At 40.2% G+C, this 13,471-nt stretch overlaps 1 protein-coding gene across 2 annotated transcripts in view; it reads left to right on the plus strand.

Annotated features, from left to right (window-relative positions):
* LOC119721939 (kielin/chordin-like protein) overlaps positions 1-13,471 on the plus strand; it is a 137,557-nt gene that overhangs the window by 92,089 nt on the left and 31,997 nt on the right. For both annotated transcript variants that reach the window (XM_038191895.1, XM_038191896.1), the window contains 4 exons: positions 2,528-2,627; positions 8,092-8,229; positions 9,135-9,217; positions 11,305-11,398. In XM_038191895.1, the coding sequence (XP_038047823.1) occupies positions 2,528-2,627; positions 8,092-8,229; positions 9,135-9,217; positions 11,305-11,398 (415 nt within the window). The remainder of the gene's footprint in view (positions 1-2,527; positions 2,628-8,091; positions 8,230-9,134; positions 9,218-11,304; positions 11,399-13,471) is intronic.

The following is a 13,471-nucleotide window of genomic DNA, read 5'->3' on the forward strand; positions in this document are numbered from 1 at the left end:
TTTGATGTTGTGCCAGATGATCCTGGTTCGATGTGACTTTGACGCAGTTGTAGTTTACATCAACGACCAGGTGGGCAGGCAGCCTGCACACCTGTGTACACTCACTTGAGAAATACCCCATTGGGGTTTTTTCCTCATAGCTTCTTGCTTTCGACGGTCCTCCTCCCAAGCAAGGACAACTAACCACATGTCAATCTGACTTGTTTCATGAACTAGTCACAGATTTCCAGGCTAATGCCTGAGGGTTCCTGACCCCTATACATGTACATGGCACGCGAATACGATGGTGATGAAGACGGACAGGCTACTTATATACACCTTCCTGTCGTCTTCCTCTTATTCCTCGATTACTTAATCAACTGGAGCAGAAGGATGACAAGGTCCTCTTCTTAACTCCATGTTGACCTCATTGATTGGTTTTCCAGGGTTATAACCATTCCCTTGGTTCACCAGTTGGAGGTACAAATGTTCTTCCGAGCAGAACAATATTCTGTTCCAGCACAGCTTGGGTTTCCTTCACCCAGCTCCGCAGGAATTTCTCCTGATGTACTGGATGCTGTAATGCTCTCCTGTTCACATCAGACCTTTCTCAAACAAGCTATGGCTTTTACAGCCTGCACTTGAGGGACTTGTAACATGACAGTAGATTACTTAATGTTAGTCAGTTGAACGTCCGTGTCAGTTAACTTAAGGGGATGTTTTAACACCCCTGAATTGCAGGACCTCTTCAACACCTTCTTATCCAAAAGTGTTATAGAGATCTTTAGAGTTCTGTGAACCAGTGAACAATTTCACATCTGTTTCATTGGTTCCTACGGTTGTCTTTTTTCTTTTCTGTTTTGTAAGCAGTTGTTACTTCTTGGTATACATGTAGTAAAGATCTGTTTTCTGTATAATGGAGACGGACCACACACGGACGAACCGAGTGTGCCCATCCGATTCCTTACGGGAGGATTTTTGTTTTTTAACTAAGAATGTCGGAGTCCTCTTTACCTCCGGACATCTTTGTTCTAGGCATCAAATCATTGTCCATTCCAGATGGAAAATGTTGGTGCCGCTCATGACTTTGGCGTCTGATCCCTAAGGAAGGTTTTTTGAACTAAGACGGTCGGAGTCCTCTTTGCCTCCGGATGTCTTTGTTCTGGGCATCAAATGATTCTTGTCCGTTTCAGACAGCGAATTTTGGTGCTGATCATGACTTGATGTCTGCTCCCTAAGGAGGGATTTATACTAAGGACTTTCAGAGCCCTCTGGGCCTCCGGACGTCTTTGTTCCGGGCATCAAATCATTCTTGTACAGACGGAGAATTTTTGGTGCCAATCATGACTTAAACGTCGTACATTAGCTGCACTGGGACGCTTTGAATCGGTCACTTGCAGTTACAAATGTAATTGTCACGACAACCCTGCCATACCAACAGGCTTCTCGCGACACGTATTTGTCATGACAACCCTGCCATACAAGCAGACTTCTCGTGACATGTTTTTTGTCAATGACGACCCTGCCATACAGGCAGGCCTTTCATGACATGTATTTATCATGGTGACCCCACCATACCTGCAGGCTTTCATGACAAGATTGCCTGAAGGTTGGCTACGGTCATCCATGAAACCACGGACATATCAACGGCAGAATCCGTGTGATTGGTCCGCATGCACAAAATAAAAGGCAGAGCATGGGAGAACAGTGTTGAGGGCAACTGACTGAGCCCCACTATGTTCTCAAGACATTTTCAGACCGGAGATCTCCCCAGCATTGGTGTCTCCTAACTCTGATTCTTTATTGAACTCTGTACATGTACATGTGCATATTATAGTGTCTATATGTACCATGTCATGATGTTTTGCCTTTCATGATAATTCTTATTTTGTGTGCCCCACCGAACTCTTATATGTAGGTATCGTTGGTCTGTAATTCATTATGTGTGATTCCCACGGGGATCACATCTCTGTTGGCATGTTGAGGCTACCATTATGACTAATGTCTTTATCATGCCGACCTTTTTGGGCTGCCTTGTCCACCCACATGTGGAGCGACGGGCCCATCCAGGGTTTACGCGTATTGTTACGTGCCCCTGTGAAAGCACAATAGCATCTCGCATGACCCACCTCCTTGACGGTGCTAGTCTATGCATAAGTAGTGTTGCTCTACAGGTAAGTAGAGTGAAGTAGACTCCCCCCCCCCCCACAGAAGTGTGGTTGGGGTCTACGAACGAATACTTACCTGTAGAGCATCCCTCCCCCCTACCCCACTCTTCTCGATGCCTTGGGTACTTTGTTGTATTCCGACTTAACGCTCGAGAAAAGAGGACGCTCACGAGGCACGCATGCCGCGGGGTGTTATGGGTAGGGCGCCAGAGGGCGCTATTGTATATAACTCTTAGCGAAAATACCTGCCGGTAGGGGGAATATGCATAAGTAGTGTTGCTCTACAGGTAAGTATTCGTTCGTAGACCCCAACCACACTTCTGTGGGGGGGGAATTTGATATGTTCTGATTGGTTTGATGTATTTATTCCTTTTTTTTAGGACGGCTCTGTGGTGTGTACATTGCGAACCTGTCCAGCTATCCAGTGTACAAACCCTGTGCGGAACCCAGGTGACTGTTGTGACGCTTGCCCGCAACAAGGTCAGTTTGTGTGTCTCCAAAACTGTCAGTCAACATTTCAATTTCCAGAAAATGGCTGTTGAAGATTTCAGTTTCTTTGTGATTTTTTTGTCTTGTTGCTGTCAGTTCATGAAACTAACTTTTTCAAAAACTTAAGATAGAGGTACGGTTGCTAAAAAGTCTGAAACACTTGTTTCAGATACATGCGAACCAAAGTCACACAATTAAACCAAATAAAATTTGGAGCGAATTGGGTTGACCTGAATGGATTTTGGTGTTAGCAGAGATGAAACTTTTCCGCTGTTAATCGGAAATCCGACTTTTTCAAATTTATTTCCAAAATTCTGATTTTTTGACAATCTTTTCCACGCAAAATCTGATTTTTAAAATCACATTTAAACAAATTTGATGAAAGTGGCACTGTGACATCAGTATAGACATTTATCATGCTGCCACCATTTCAGTCATGTTCCCTGTATCCAATAACAGTACTGAGTGATGATTTTTTTTGTGCAGAAAGGAGCAGACTATTTTTCCATCCAGCCTCGCTTTGGTTTTGTGATTTGATTGGGAAAAAAATCAAGATCGCTGCAACATGATAATGGTCTATTGCGAGCGCAATTTTAATCTGTTCTACCAGTTGTCAGTGCACAGATTGTATGATAGATGCACATAAGTGAGCTCGGATTGGAGTAGTTTATGGCTGGAAAAAAGAGCTTCAAGGCTGTCTCACGTGGAAATCTACTACCGTGACTGACAATATAAAAATTCACATGTTGCTCAATTTTCGAAGGTTTCAAATGTAGTTGTACGAATACAATGCTTTAAAACTCACGATAATGATCTTGAGGATGGCGAAGAGAGCATAAAAGATCGATTTCACTGGCAGTTGTTGGAAGAAAAAGACGATAATGCCAATTTCTTCCCACCTATGTTAGTGGAGTAGTTTGGTTAATTTTCCTTGACTTTGTCCTTGTTCTCAAGTAAGAAGTGCACTCACTACTTTGTTGACAAGTCCGTTACTCTTACCTTAATTTAGGCTTTTTAATTTTATAGAACACTGAAATGTTTCACATCGTAAAATTTTGTTTGGATCTGAAACAAAATAGGAGGCGATTTCCAGAAATTGGGCACACAGTTGATTGTACATATGTGTGTAACTGCAGCCCAACCCGGATTTTAGACATGGATTTTTGTTTGGCCTATTTTCTGATTTTTTCCCCATAAGCATAGGCCAGTTTCATCTCTGTTTTAGGCAAGAGAAATTTTATGTAATAATTTCCCATTTATCAGACTCTGTTAGCATTCTAAACAACTGTAACAGTCGAACCTTTGATGTTTTGAGGGCGCTGTCACTAGCTGCCATGTTTATCTTAATTGCTCTTATCATTTCGTTTTAAATCCTATTTTATCACCGTTTGTTTCTACCATCGTGTTTTAGTTTGTAAATCTACATTTTTACCGGCTATTCGTCGTTCACTGTGAGTATGTTTTGCAGACTAATTGGTCGTGGTTTTGTCGTTTGGTGACAAAATCTATCTCATTGAACTGACCGTATTGTAGGACCGCCATATTGAATTGATAACGTCACGCGTCAGCAAGTCATGAGGTACATCGGCATGAACTGTTGCAGGGTAATACTGCTAATTATTGTGCAAAATCAATTGCAATCCTGCCTGGCTTCTGATGGAACCTGTGCATTTACGCAAGACTCGCCTCTGACATTTCTCACAAGAGTCAGCGTAATACATGCGCACAATGTGAGTCGCAGTAGAGCTGTCGCAGGAAAATGGCAAAAACATGGCTACACTTTTATGTCTACCCCGGATCGAGATCCTCCCCTTCTGGATATAACAATTTTTAGCGACATACTGAAAAATCCAGGTCCAGGAAAGATTATTACTACCCAGCATGTTCAACAACAAACTCTTAAAAAGACTACTTCCGGTGCTGGGATGATGGATGACAAAGTAGGCGAAAACACCATGCAGCACTACACTTATACAATGGAACAATTGCTGTCACTTCGTTCTAAATGCTTCATCGACAAGCCCTGTTATGATTATTTAAAAACCCTTGAATTGCTTAAACGTACACGAGGACGTAGAGGTGGAAAGCGTGGACTAGCATTTAACTACCGCGACAGAAACGATGGCAACTATATACCTGTAATTACGACGCCCCGCACTGATTATGTCAGAAGACCAGCAGGTGTCAACAGGGATAATCTAACACTGATCAACAAAGTTTCGTCGTTTACTAGCCAACATAGGCTTTCTTTTACTCTTTGGAACGCCAGGTCGATCAACAACAAACTTTCCACGGTATGTGCATCAATTTATGAAAATCGCACGGATGTGTTTGTAATAACTGAAACTTGGCTCAAGAAGTCCAAAAACGAACAGCTAACAGTGAGCCAGTTTCGTTTAACGCTGACTGGATATGATTTTCATAGCTGTCCACGGGGTCGTTCAAGAGGAGGAGGTGTTGCTGTAATTGTGCGCCAGAATTTAGCTGCGAACAGTAATCATACTCCGTCATATAATTCATTTGAGTTAATGGACTTAAGTATGCGGAATTCATCAGATCTCATCCATGTCATTGCCGTTTATCGTCCTCCCCCATCTGTTAAGAATAGAGCTACTGTTAATGATTTTCTGCAAGAGTTTGGATCCCTGCTAGAAACAGCTGTTATTAGACCAGGTCGCCTGATTATATTAGGTGATTTCAACTTCCACATGGAGGATTCAACGAGGTCGGATGTGAAACAGTTCCATGAACTTATTACTTCTTTTGGCCTTATTCAACATGTCCAAGTTCCCACCCACAAGAAAGGACATACACTGGATTTAGTAATAACTCGTTCAACAAATAACTGCGTCCTGGATTTCGAATTTGAAAATACCCTACCGTCAGATCACAGCACGATTCATTTCACATCGGACACGATAAGACCTAGAGTTTCTCAAGTGAAGCGGGTCAGTCGGAAAACATCATCGGTTTCTGCTGAGTCATTAATAGAATGTCTTAGTACTAACCCAGTTCCCATTACTGACGCTGATTCTGTCGACCAATTGGTCCAAAACTACAACTCTACAATGAGACGTGTTATTGATCGTCTTGCTCCCGAAACCACCAAGTTCTTTGTGGTCAAACCCAGAGCGCCGTGGTTCTGTGATGCGATCCGTCAGAGCAGACAAGAAACTCGTCGACTGGAAAGGAACTGGATAGCTAATCCTCTGCAGGTAAACGTGCAGATTTTTAAAGCCAAGCGGTTAGGACACAATCGACTTGTAAAACAAATAAAGGAGTTGTATTACCGGCATAAAATCCAGAACTGCGACCAGAGAAAACTATTTTCTGTAATAGATGACATGATTGGCAACAAAGCAGCTGCAGCAAAGAATTTGCCTCAACACGACAATGATCAAAAATTAGCCGAACAGTTTCTAGACTTTTTTAATAGCAAAATAAATCGTCTTCGAGGGCAACTGATGCATGTTCCTGGTGATATTCCATGTGTATCTACTGAACTTGGTCACTCATTCATGCATTTTAGTACAATTAACGAAAAGGTTCTGATCAAATTCATGAAATCAATGAACTCTAAATCGTGTGTTTTGGATCCGATCCCGACTCACTTTTTGAAAGCTGGTCTTCCTTATGTTTCAACGCATTTATTATCGATTGTGAACAAATCTTTTGTTTCGGGCGTTTTTCCATCAGAATTAAAAACGGCTATCATAAGACCTCTGTTTAAAAAGTCTGGATTGGATCCAAATGAATTGTGTAATTACAGGCCTGTGTCACATGTTCCTTTTGTTGGTAAATTAATCGAGAAAATAGCTGCTCACCAGCTTCATGCATATTTGGTCCGATTCTCATTGTTATCCAAATTTCAGTCAGCTTATCGGCAGTATCACAGTACTGAGTCAGCACTGTTGAAAGTTCAAAATGATATTTTGATTTCACTTGACAATCGGAAAGAGGTTATTTTAGTTATGCTTGACTTGACTGCCGCTTTCGATACCATTGATCAGTCCATTTTACTTCATAGATTGAAAAACAGGTATGGGATTACAGACTTAGCGCTCCAGTGGTTCACTTCCTATTTAGTGGGTCGTACCCAAAGGATTTGCATTGGGTCAGCAAAGTCAGAGTTGAATCCTTTGCTTTTTGGTGTGCCACAGGGAAGTGTACTTGGGCCAATTTTGTTCACATTATACCTTGCACCGTTAGACGATATTTTCAAGAAACATGACATCAATTTTATGTTGTATGCTGATGACACCCAGCTGTACGTATCCTGTAAGAATGGTAATAATTCAAAGACTCATTTTGAAGCATGTGTTAAGGAAATTAGACAATGGATGTTTTTGAACAAGCTTAGTTTCAATGATTCGAAGACTGAGGTGATTCATTTTCATTCCTCGTTTCGTAAATGTGACCTTTTGTCAGGTTTGCACGTTGGAAATAATGATATTACTCCTAGCACAGTCATTAGGAATCTCGGTGTGTATTTTGATAATCACTGTAATATGGCTACTCATGTCTCTAAAATGTGCCAATCAGGATATTTTGCTTTAATTGCACCGCATTAGTAAAATTCGCAATGTTTTAGATCGCACCACTACTGAACGACTTATTCATGCCTTCATTACGTCACGACTGGATTATTGCAATAGCCTGCTGTATGGCCTTCCTGACTATTTAATCCATAGGCTACAATTAGTTCAAAACTCAGCCGCTCGTCTTATTACCCATACTAAGAAATATCAGCACATTACCCCTGTTCTCCAAAGTCTTCACTGGATTCCAGTGGCACAGCGTATTGAGTTCAAGATCCTTATCTTGGTTTATAAAATCTTACATAAACACGCACCTGGTTATTTGTTGGATTTGTTGACAGTTCGGGAAAGTTCTATAGCCACTCGCTCCTCCAATGAAACACGCTTAGTCCAGCCCCGTTTCAATCAAAATCATTATGGCATGCGTGCCTTTTCAGTAGCAGCACCCAGTATATGGAATAAGCTTCCTTATTTTATTCGGAACGCACCTTCTTTTTTATCTTTTAAGTCAGCACTAAAAACGTATTACTTCCGTCAGGTTTTTAAATAACATTCATGATGATTGACTGATTGTGGTTTTAATGTATTTTTAATGAGTTTTACTTGGTATTTAAATCAATAGATTGGTGATGTATTAATATTTTTAATGAGCTTTTTTAGTGTATTTAATGACATTTGTTTTATTAACATTGTAAAGCGCATTGAGATTGTGTCAATGATGTAATGCGCTATATAAGAATTAATTATTATTATTATTATGTAGTCACACGTAATTATTTCAAATGTCAAACTTTTCATGTACTTAATTCAAATCTTTTGAATAAGTTGGATTGACGCGATTCTTGAAATCTGGTTTTAAACAGGTGTTACATGTAAGATGATTTTCAAAGACATTTTTTTAATTTTTACATTGACAGAATGCAAGCGGCCAGAAGACCTGGATCCTTGCCAAGATTGTGAGTGCGTGGAGGGTGAATGGGAATGCACCAATCGGATTTGCCCTAACGTAACATGCCCACATGCCGGGCAGGGACAATGCTGCCCAGAATGCAATGGTAAGTCACCATGTGACCAGATCCATGACAACAGACTAGGCGGCCATCTTGGCTGGAGAAAAACAAAATTAACTGAAATGTTGAAGTCAGAGCCCTGTCTGAAAACCACTACAGTAGATCATCACTATTATGAACACAATGGGATCCACAACAATTTCTTTAGTATAGCAGTTGTTTACCACATCAAATTTACCGCCAATGTTTGATATAATTGTTCAATGAATTTGGAGCTAGATGATATTGTTTGTGTTATGGGCAGATGTTCAGCAGTGTTGTTACAGCAGAATTTGTACTGTATAAATTTATGTCTTCGTCTGAAAGAGTTGTTATTGTGTTTTTCAGTAAAACCCAATATACAGGGTGGGTAAAAAAAAGGAAACCCAAATGAAGTTCTGCATGTAGCATTTTCAAAATCTAGGATATGAAAGCCCAATTAATAAGCTTTCTTTTTAATAGTACAAGAATCATTCAAATTACTCATGTGCTTTTCAAGTGACAGAACTTTAAACACAAACACCGTTTAAAAGTTCTGTCCACGGATCACAAAAATGGTAAGTGTTCTTTAAGCAAAACGAAAACAATTTACACATATCCCTATGAGAATAGTTTTCATTTTGCTGAACCAACACCCTTTCTGTGATCCGTTGACAGAACTTAAAAAAAACAGTGTTTGTGTTTAAAATTTCATAACCTGAAAAGTACATGAGTGATTTGAATGATTTTTGTACTAAAAGAAAGCTTATGAATTGGGCTTTCATGTCCTAGATTTTGAAAGTGCTACATGCAGAACGTCATTAAATAATTAATCCTGCCATTTGGGTTTCTTTTTTTACTCACCCTATATATCAAAGCAAAATAAGAAATAGTTATCACATTTGATGTTGCTTTTTTTCACCTTATTTTAGGATGTACTTTTGGCGGCAAACCCTGGGGTAATGGAGACAATTTCCCTGATCCAGTGGACAGCTGCAGGACCTGTCAATGCAGTGTAAGATACCCCATAGCAGTTTGCTCACTCATCTTGTCAATGGTTGCCTTTCACTGGGAACACTGGGGCTGATGAGTAGAGAGCTAAACAAATGATCTTGTACTGAATGAAAATGACAATATTTTTGGCCGGGGTCACAACAATTGAGTAAACCTCATGTGTACATCAACTTATTAAAAGAAGTAAGAGTAAAGGAGTTAAGGATGTAACATTACTTCCCATATCTCAAAACGTGTGGCACGAAAATGCTGCAATTTAGCGTGATATAAAACTCGTTATCTTCAAGCAAACTTGTATCCTCGATCCTGATTGGTCGATCCATGGCAACAACAGTGTGATATTATACTGTTACTGCACGGTCGATATCGCACCCTGCGTATTAAACTATTCCAAGATGCGAGCGACATTCCAGCTGCATGCGCTAAACTGCTGAAAGGCTCGCGTTAAGCATGCTAGTTCTATCTTTACTGTGCGTCAAGTTTGCTCGAAGATAAATTTGTTATCGCGCTCGCGCTCGTGGAACACGGAAGATGTAGTGCGTCTGTGTCCCACATTGGGACACAGACGCACTACATTATTCCGTGTTTCACTCGCGGTCGCGGGATAACTAATGTTATTGTGATACTTAACTATGAATAAACTTAGACACAAGACGGACTACTTCAGAATCCAATTTGTGCACAACACATCCTGTGATTGTGTACAAAACTGTAACCTTTTAAAACTCAAAACTTGAGATCATGATACGTATCACAATATCTATCTTATTGTGACCTCGGTATCTTTATATGTATCATATCCTTGAAATTGGTACCTTTACATCCCTAAAAAATAGTTACTTTAGGCCAAAAAAAAAAGTCTCCGGTTTCTGGTATGCGCGCGCGTCGCTGTAGCCATGCGCGTCGGCAAAATGAAAAAGTTTTTTTTTTTATAAAAGATGATGTCTCAAAATCGCCAAACTCACTGGTTTGACTGGAATCCTGCTGCTGCACAATTTTAACGTGTTTTTAGATGGAGTTATGGTCGAGAATAAGCTTTATGTGGCCTCTCTGGACTTTCAATCCCATATAGGCCTATTTTTACTAAGTTTAGTCGGGCACCATTTGCAGTCATCAGACGACATTTGAAGCAAAAAAGTCAGGTTAAAAAAAAAAAAAAGCCGCGTCGCCGCACCACTTTTTGGGCAAGCTCCATACCAGAAACCGGAGACTTTTTTTTTTGGGCCTTATTTCTTAACAATAAAAATATTGAAGCATCAGTCAATTTTCCAGCAACCATATTTGTGATAAACTAAACAAACAAATGCCCTGTGAAATTATTCTGCCTAAATTGGTATTGTTAGGTACAAAACACTCATTGAATGTGGTTTAAAAGAAAGTCGAACTTTCTTTTACTTGGGTTTGTACCAAATCCAGTTACAAGACCCTAAAAATTGTACATATGTTTTCTCTGTTTTCTCAATGTCTTTGGTTGCCACTGGGCTAAAACTTCCACAGGTTAGTTGTCGTGCACCCTAATTAAGATTTTGAGCAATTTTGTTGCCTTACAAAAAAGATATGCACAAAAAACAAATGAATCACTTGCCACATTTGAAACTTTTCAAAGGAATACAGCAGTACAGTGGAATGCTGCTATACCGAATCGCTATACCAAACATTCGGCTATATCAAACATCATCCTTGGCTCCTGGTTTTTATGTACAAAACGTACCGAACATCTTTGTTGAAAAATGTCAACGGATTATCAAAAAATCTACTGGTTTATATTTTAAACGCTGCTTGGGCCATTTTTAATTCCTGAATGTCAAATCAACAGAAGGGAAAAGCCACCCTTTGCTGAAGTTTCAAAAGTCAAAAGAGGGCACACTTCAATTAGAGCACTATTTAAACAGACGGATGCCATTTTGAGTACCGGCGGCACAAAATCACTCTGAACGATCGCTATTCCAAACTTTCCAATCGCCATTCTGAACATTTTCTGTGGATCCCGCGATGTTCGTTACAGCAGCGTTCCACTGTACTTGGACAACATGTTTCCAATCTTCATGAATATTCATATTGTCTTTCAAAATGACATTTTGTCAACAGAATGGGTTCGTGACATGTGAAGATCCTGTGTGTCCACCCATTGACTGCACCAATGCCATCATACCAGCTGGAAAATGCTGTCCAGTCTGTACAGGTTAGTGCTTATGAATATTCATTACTTTGAGAGTTTTTGTATAAAACAAATCGGCCTAAATAGTTTGTCGAATGTCGATAAAAACTGAACATCAAGCAGCAACTGCCAGAGCAAAAAAAAGGAATATCTTGTTCAGCAGTAGCTATTCTTGATCGTCACACTTCACAGTTGAATTTTGCATGGGTAGCCAACTATAAACTACCCAAGCATGGTTCAGTGACCATCAGTGTCCGACGTTCATCTCGTGCGACCAACTATACAGCTTTATACTCAGTAACTCAGTAAGCCAATGAGCCTCTCAGTGATTCAGATAGGCAGGCCCGTCACGTCCAACAAACACAAGTTGGAAGTAGAGTTACATTTGTTGCAGTAGAAGGTCTCTGTAACAAACACAATGGTTTCCACACAAGATTGTTTGGTATAAAGAACTCACATTATGTAATTGTTTTGCTGTCTAGGCTCTGTGTGATTAAACATACAAATTAGAAGCCAAAGGGATGTTCATATTTCATATTATGCAATGGTTCATATTTGCAGTATATTGCTATAGTGGTGTTTGTTATAGTAGGTCTACTGTAGTTGTGTTCATCATTCATAGTTTTAGTTTTGATGATTGAAGATAAAAAAGAAAACTTTTTTTATCTGTTGTGTTTAATGCTATCTGAAGTTTGTAATAAATAATCTAGTAAAAACAGGTCGGTGACATTGTGACAATCTGCTGGGCCCAGTGACGGGCTGGGCCTGAGAGGTCTTCAGGTGGAGCCGCCTCCCCCCCCCCCTTAAATCCTCCAGTGGCTATCCCCAGGCACACGCTATGAAAGATCAAAAGGCCGCAACTGTTACAAAGGTCCTTTGGCAGAAATTTATCTTAAAGGGGCACTAGGTCCTGAAATCCCCGAAAATTTCATGTTTTGGATTGTTTACTTAGCCTATTTCAAACATCTGGTTGAAAGGAAACTAACCTTATGTCTTACCGTTCCCGAGAAAAGACGAAAAAATGCCACTTGTTTACATCCGACAGGACGGAGTACGAATACCTTTTTCGTGTCGTTCTCAGTGTACGATATACACATTGTGTGTCTCGGGAACAGCGGTGACCAATCACCAATGCAAAAGAAAGTGGTTTCTTCAACGTCCGCAAAAGGCGAACACTTTACGAATGAAATCACAACTAGCATCCAAACAGCTCGAATTTATGGGGTTGCAAAAGTTCCTTGAACAACTCCAATCACAGCTCTTGCCAGCTTATCACAAGGAAAAATGCTGCGACAGAGAAATGCTGCCAAAAGCAAAAAAAAGCTAAAACTATGACAAGAATGTCAATGAAACCTCCAGGTGAAAAGGTCTTGTCAGCAAAGAAGTCCCTTGAGGGAAGTTCGTACTGAGAGACAAGTGTGATGCTTCTTCATCCCTACCCATCCATACAGCCTTGGTGCTTTGTTTCCAGTTCTAAGATTTATGAGTTTCCAGACATGCCTGAGGATTGGTATTTCCACAGGACTGTGCAGTATCTTCTTGTATGGGATTTTTTAATCCCCTTCTGCACACCGGTTTGAAACCTGTTGTACACGTTATATAATAGGCTTCCACTAGCTGTATATCCTATGTAGTTCTTTCAAGGACATTGTGTGGAAGTTATGATTTAAACCATTCCTAAATTGCCATTTGTTTCTCTTGTACCTTTTATGTTACAGGTTTTTAACCATTCCTTTGCTGTTTAGAGTGATGCATTAATGCACTGTGTGGGATTTCGTCTCGTTTTGGTCTTCATTGGTTTCTCTATAAGACTTTGGTGATGAAGACTTATTTCCTTTTTTAAGCTCTGGCAGGAGCTTCTACATGCACTTGGTGGTCAGTCGGTCAGATTGTCTGTCTGTCTGTTTATCCCTGAAAGTTACAAAAATATTTGACCAAAAATTGACCAAATGCCATGCCGTAGTCAGTAAATGCACTTGAAAGTTATCAGGGAAAACGTTTGTCTCCATTGTATATTACGCGCGTCTATTTTGCATATGTCTGTCCCCGGAAAATTGACCAAAAACAAACCCCCTGAGTTTCCCATAAAATATAACT

This window comes from Patiria miniata, unplaced genomic scaffold (genome assembly GCF_015706575.1).
Source record: "Patiria miniata isolate m_02_andy unplaced genomic scaffold, ASM1570657v1 HiC_scaffold_14, whole genome shotgun sequence".
Lineage (NCBI taxonomy): Eukaryota > Metazoa > Echinodermata > Asteroidea > Valvatida > Asterinidae > Patiria > Patiria miniata.